The sequence below is a fragment of the Poecilia latipinna genome, unplaced genomic scaffold (genome assembly GCF_001443285.1).
Source record: "Poecilia latipinna isolate Pla-1442-1.1 unplaced genomic scaffold, P_latipinna-1.0 Scaffold459, whole genome shotgun sequence".
Lineage (NCBI taxonomy): Eukaryota > Metazoa > Chordata > Actinopteri > Cyprinodontiformes > Poeciliidae > Poecilia > Poecilia latipinna.
In genome coordinates this window covers 230939-237901 of record NW_015113075.1, presented here as the reverse complement: position 1 = coordinate 237901, position 6963 = coordinate 230939, and the positions used below count along the sequence as shown (strand labels likewise).

Sequence of the window (6963 nt, the reverse complement as noted above, 5' to 3'; positions counted from 1 at the left end):
TACTGATATTAATGACAATATTTAAACAGACATATTTTGTCCCAGGTCCTGCATCAAGGCACAGCCATGGAGAGGGTTTGGTAACTTCAGGCTCTGCTTTTCTTTCTTTCCTTCTTTTTCTTTTTGGGATGATATGGATTTGTTGGCATCTTCAAGTCGTGACCTTCAGCATGCTCTGGAGCAGCTAGCAGCCGAGTGTGAAGGAGTCGGGATGAGAGCCAGTTTCTAGTTTTATAGTCTGTACATCCTCTGCAAGAACAAAGAAGTTTGACCTCTTGACTAAGACTGCAAGAAAATCACAACGTCACACATTTCTTTTTTCACGCGCCGTCTCACAACTATTATCTTGTGAGACATAAAAGTTCGTCCATATAAATTGTTCTTCAGTCTGAAGGGCCCAACTTGAATCTGTCATGACAAATAAGCAGAAGACAATGGGGTAGATGGATATTTTCCTGATAATTGTAGAAGATATAAAGCATATGGAAATGTTTTATTATGCATCCATTTTATAATGTTCTAATACATTGTGCTCGTAAGATATTCTAGGTTAAGAGAAAACAGTTTTTTTGTATGTAAGATTAAGGGAAGTGGAAATCAGACAGCAGAAGTAAATTTGGAGCCAGGAGAAACATAAACTCGCAGATTAAATGTTTATTTAATTGCTTGGCCTTAAAAATATATTTAGTTTTTTTTTTTTTTTTTACATTTTACTTAAGCTGAGTTGAAGAAAAATCTAAATTGATGAAAGTCAAACTTCTCTGTTTTGACCTTTTAGATCATTTTAATGAAAGTGTGTTACATCTTTGGGGGCTCGTTTTACAGTTTTACCATTTTCAAGACATCTGAAGTGCGATATCGTGGCTGCAATATAAAAACAGGAATCAAACAGAATAGTCGCTATCAACGCTTTCGTTCAAAGCGGCTAACATTGTGCTAGCAGCGGGAGTACAGACCCCGGGAACAAATTGGAGCATCGTCACTGATGAAGATAATCTACCAGCCCTGCTGTCTGAGTTTCTGCTCCTGTTGTGTGAAAACAGCTGCTTTTGAACTGTGACAAATTCAAACTGTGACAAACCATGTTAACTCAGTGTCTCATCTATCTGATACCTTCCTCTTCCTCACCTCATCAGCTCTTTTTATGCCTCATCTGCCTGCGGCGCTCCTTATCTTCCCCGCCATACCCTCCCTCTCCCCTGCTTCGGTCCTGCTCCTGAATAGGATGCAACCAAAAATATAATTACATCTCAGAGTTTCTGATATGAAAATTAGATCATAGAAGCACGACTTGTATCGCTCCATCTCTTGATTTTATTTGTATGTAAGACTTATTTTCACAACTGGCCTTGTAGATACAGCAGCCTCGGTTTCACGTCCTGACTCTGTTGCTGCTGTAGCAACAAGAGAGATCTCCTCCTCCACATCCTCCTGGCTCACATTTGCAAAGCACAGCTTTTTTTTCCCCCTCCTTTTTTTTTTTTCCAGAGAAAAAGCTTTTACACGGTCTGAAAATCACTTCACCAGTCAACAGCACCTGCAGGCTCGCCTTTCACTCACTCTTGTCACTCTCACCCCTTAAAATCTCCACCAGCCAGAAAGCTCGAGGTAGATATGGTGCTTTATTAACGAGCGGAGCAACTGAATAAATAAATAACTTTCTGGGGGTTTAAAAGCATGACCGTAAACAGATCCGTCTTCCTTCTTGACCTAAAATACAGAAAATTCTTGTGCGGCACCCTGTGCTACTTCCTCTAACGTTTGAAGGCGACAGAGCAGGAGCCGCTTTTTCCTTAAACCCAACTCAGTTTTGAGTTACATTCATCTGGTTTGTTGTTTTGTTTGCTTTTTCTGTGTCATTGTGCAGGCTGGGAGTCTGAGGGGTGCCATGAGGAGTTTGGCATTACATGCTACCTTTCCAACAGCCAAACCCCACTGCTGCCATCAAGCCGCGTGCTCACAGTGAAGGACCTGCTTTTATCCAATCTGGGACAGAATGTAAGAGAAGCTCGGAGTCTGTCTGACGCGCGTATATTTCCCTAAAGGGCATGTTTCAGTATTTTCTCTACTATTTCTTTTGATTTTTCATGAGCATGTACAGTTTTCTTTATCTCCATGTCAGAAACCGAAGAACTATTATTTCCACAAGTATTTTAGGTGTTTGGGTGTATTAGTGCTGATTTGATTTGGTGTCAATTTGGCTGGGACTCTCGTGAATTAGATTTTAAAGCTCATTCAGTGTGCATTTGTAAGACACAGGAGAAGGAAGTCAGTAGAAATACTGTGTGAGAGCATTAGCTTGGAGACTTAGCAAACTGGCATCCTACTGAGAAATTTAAAGTGACTCTGTGATGACATATAATTTGTTTATTTGGCTCAGATACTAAGAAAAGAATTGAGCTTGTGCTTCAGCCAGATTCCTAGGGGTTGCTTTTGGTGGGAGATGAAAAATCTGTCATTTTCAAACAAATTTACCAACATTTCCTCCATTGAGGACCTTTGGGAGAAGTAGTAGTGCTCACTCTATCATCTTCTGTGCTGCCAATAATCCAGTCAACCACATATTCTCATTGGGAGGGTCTTTGTTGCTAAGAAAACAACTGTTTCCTGTTAACAACAGGAAGTCCACCTCTTTTGTTACAGACAAAATATCTTCTTCATATATGATAGTGCATTTTTTTTGTTATAAAGGCAAAGCTGCTAATGTTTGAGTATTGTCGCAAATGTGTGTCTTAAAATGTCTTTTGAAAATCAAAATGTGGAATTTATTTATTCCACATTTTCAAGAGTGTTAGGAATAAAATATAATGAACCTTTTCCATTTTTTAATCAGTATTAATGAAAAACAATCAGAGTTATTATGTGCCTTGTTTTCAAACACAGACCTCCTGGTTGCAGCCCGCTCTCCAAAAAGCAGGAAAATAATTTTCTGAACTTGTATTCCACTTTAATTTCCTTCTCCTACCTGGAATTGTGTTTGACAGGCACAGCAAATTTCTCAGCAGTCCTTGCAGGAGCTTGTGCTGAATGAGGATGAGAAGAAGCTTCTAGCTAAAGAGGGCATAAGTTTACCCTGCAAACTGCCCCTGTCCAAGGTAAATGAGCAGGTTACAGACGTAGCGCTCTTCCTGCACACACACACACACACCGTGCCAATCTGATTCACATCTTTGAAAATCTAAATCTGGAGGCACCGTTACACAACCCTTGCCAACTTCCTAACCCACTTTTGTCTCACTTACCTTTCTCCTCTTCACATTTTTTCTCGTCCTTGTTCTTACATCCGTTTCATCTTTGTGACAAGTTTGAGGAGAGGATTTTGAAGAAGATCCGGCGGAAAATCCGTAACAAACGCTCGGCTCAAGAAAGTCGGAAGAAGAAAAGGGAATATGTTGACAGGCTGGAAGGGAGGTAAGAAATCAACTTACTGCAGCACCGTCACCAGAGGTGACATTATTAGTGAGTAGCTTGAGCTAGAACATTACAAGTTTCATCTGCAATGAGTTGTACATTCTGAAACATCCTGTAACCTATCGACATATTTTAATATATGTAATTATCTTTTAAGTATAAGAGGTTTTGACACAGTTACTATTAATGATATTAATAATGATCATTTATCTGTTGTGAGTCTTTTGGGATGAAAGCACAAAAATATTCATGATGCTTTCGCTGATGGCTCAACAAAAATAAGAGCCAAACATATTAATGTCTTACAATCCCAGGTAAGATTCAACTGGAGAGAGGTGAGAATTTTTTAACAAGAATAATTTTTATTGTTCATCATACAGTGCCAACACAACCACAAAAAAAGCAAAACTCAGCAGAAGCTATGCTAATACGGATGTTATCCTAGCAACTTTTGTTTTAGCAAAAAGTCCATTGTGGCTTTTGAATTTTGTTGACCCTTATGGGGCACCGTAGAATTCAGCCTTCTTAGGAAATGCGTCATTGAGAAGCTATTACTGTTTTTTTTTATATTTGCTTGGGCACAATTTAGGAAACATTATGATCAATTTCAGTGTTACTCGTAATACGAAATACATGTTTCGCAAAAAGTGTGAAGTTGTTGTGCAAATCTGAGCACGTGTTTTCCTCTTTCCTCTTAGATTGTTACATTTTGATAATTGTGGATCAGGTTTTAATTTTAGCGTGTTGGTAATTGCAAGAAACTGTAACTGGAAGTCTAAGAGGCATGAGTGTTTTTAGTGTAGACTATTAAACATTTTTCATAAACTATTTCTCAGGACTGAGCAGCATCTAAAGCACTGCAGACCTCATTTGCCTCAGTTAAGGTCAAGATTTTATGATTTAGTTGAAAGAATTAAACCGAGCAAAAATAGCATCCATAGGAGGATTGCAAGGCTGAATTACTGCTGATCAAAAAAGAACACAAAGGCCTGTCTCACGTTTTCCTTGAGGGGAATCTGTGGATTAATGAGACAAACATGGTGGAGGTGTTATGACTGCTGTCTTGGTACAATCTGTGGCAACAGATTAATTCTGTTCTCCTGGAGGACAATGTCTGACCACCTGATTGTGAACTGAAGCTCAAGCACAACTGGGTTGTCAGAGAAGTGTCCACACCTGTGGACAGCGATTTAAAGCGCACAAGCAAGTCGACCTCGAAATTCCTGAAAAATTAAAATGAAGGTTTTGAAATGAGTCGAAGAGTGGGTCAAAATTCCTCCACTCTGGTGCTGAAGATTCGTTGGCAGCTACTGAAAGTTTCAATTTGCTTCATAAGGGATATTAATCAACACGAATACATTAAAACAACCGCGTTTTACGTGCCACGTTTAGCCACAAGGATTAACTTTCATCTGCAGTCTCCTGGTGAATTGATGGTGAAAAATAAAGAAAAACATTTGACACAAACACGGATGAACACACTGTATGTAATTTACAGGAAATGACAATAAATGGTCAGTAATTATACAAATTAGCAATTACAAAAAGCAAGTCACACCCATAGAAAAACATTTAAAGCAATGTTTTAAAAATGGCTGAAGTCAACAATCGAGCAATTGCTCTTTCACTCAGGGAGTAATGTTTGTAAAAAGCTATAATTCTTAGAATTGTCTTGTTGTTTGACAGCATCTTACATAATCTGCAATCCTTTTAGTTTACATGTTTATAATTGGTCTTGGGTGTATTATTACCAACCCTCTCATGAATCAAAAGAGGACTTTGCGATTTGGAGCAAAAAGTTTATACTGGACACAAAACAAACAAATAAAAAACAAAACAAACAAACATTTAAATCATACAGGATATGCAAGATGTGAGAGGATGTGCGACAAATGTCTCGGCGGGGCCATGAACAAATTTATAGTTTTTTTAATCATTTGTGACATAGATGTTATAATTCCTGGGAGCATCTGTAACTCTATTATCCCAAAGACATATTCCCTCTATTAGCGGCGACGGTGATATCGATTCAGTGGAGGGGACGTGCGCCCGGCCTTATCTTGAATTGTCATGTCACAGAACGATAAGAACTGTGGGACATTACGATTATCCACTACCTCATTCACTTTAGGCCATAATCTCAGGGAACATTAATGCTGCAGAAGGCCACCACTGATCAGCGGGCCAAACACAAAGAATCTGAGACGTAACCCGTTTATGTAGCAGAATCAGCACAGAGACGCACTTACAGTGGTTTCGCAAAAGTACTCACACCATTTGTACTTTTCATATGACACAAGATTTTTTTTTCTTACTAATCAAAATCCGGCAAACGCGGCATATATTTGTCATCTGTGTTAAACTAAAGGAAACATGTCAAGTTTTTGAGATCTCACAGGGTTCTGCTTAATCCATCCTCCGAGAATAAATGGAGTGACAGGCCGTGTGTGAGATTATTAATCAGAGAAGCAGCCACGATGCCCGGTGGCATTGTGCTGAAGCTGCTGCAAAAATTATCGCAAAGGTAAAATTCCTGGTAAAATAATCTGTCAGCAGGAGCGCTATTGTCATGACTTTGAAATTCATAACAAGTCCAGCTCGCAGTTTGCTTCAGACCATGAAGGAAACGCAGCAGACGTGAGAGAAAGTTCTCAGACTGAACGACACCAAAAAAAGAAGAAACATTTCAAATAAGTTGCAAAACACTCAATGTGCAGTGGAAAACTAATACTGAAGCTAGTTAGAGTCAACAGGAAGATCAATGGGGTTAAATCCTGGGCAACACTGACAGAAAATGAGTTGGAGGCTGAAAAGACTTGAGACTGGGGTGGAGGTTTGCCTTACAGCAACACAAAAAGCCCCCCCAAAAAAGAAAAAGTGTGTGGTCATAGCATGAGAAAATGTGAAAGCATCAAAGTAGGTGTACACCTGCTTTTGCAAGGCAGCGTAAATGATTCAGTGTGCTTGGAGGGAATATTTTGCACATCTTGCTGGTCCAGTATGTGGTCAGCTGCCCTGCAGCGTGTTGGTAAACCACCAAATCAGGCAGAGACACACAACAATGTGATATCCAGCTGCGAACCAAACCAAACCAAACCAAACCACCAGAGCTGTCTGTGATGCAGTTGGAAAAAGGCTTAAGCCAAACCTGAAGATGATGCAATATGACTTATCGGAGGGTAGAAGCTTTGCCGGGATTAAGCTCAATTTAGGCATTCTCCTCCCTCTCTGTCTCCAGGCTGCAGAGAGCCTTTGAGAGCCTTACCATGCAAGCTGCCAGCCAGCAAATTCGTCAGCAAGCATGAAAAGCATACCAGCCTCCCACATGTTGGCAGTTTTACCTTATCACCCCTTTTCCCCCCAAATAAAGTAAGGTGGAAGAGCATGCAGCCAAGAGCAGCAATGTCTTCAGTTTGCTGTGCTTTATCACTAATTAAGTTCAGGTTATTTATGTTGTTGTTCTATTGTTGTTTACAGATCTGCAAACTAATTCATCCATGTCAGGGAAGGAGGTAAAATAAGGGAGTTTGTTGCTAAAACACAAATAATAAT

The 6963-nt window shown here is 39.7% G+C and overlaps 1 protein-coding gene across 3 annotated transcripts in view; it reads left to right on the top strand.

Moving 5' to 3' along the window:
- The window catches only part of LOC106951438 (cyclic AMP-responsive element-binding protein 3-like protein 3-B), a 33566-nt gene that overhangs the window by 14662 nt on the left and 11941 nt on the right, over nucleotides 1–6963 (top strand). For all 3 annotated transcript variants that reach the window (XM_015038983.1, XM_015038982.1, XM_015038981.1), the window contains 3 exons: nucleotides 1868–1998; nucleotides 2985–3095; nucleotides 3305–3411. In XM_015038983.1, coding sequence (XP_014894469.1) covers nucleotides 1868–1998; nucleotides 2985–3095; nucleotides 3305–3411 — 349 coding nt within the window. The remainder of the gene's footprint in view (nucleotides 1–1867; nucleotides 1999–2984; nucleotides 3096–3304; nucleotides 3412–6963) is intronic.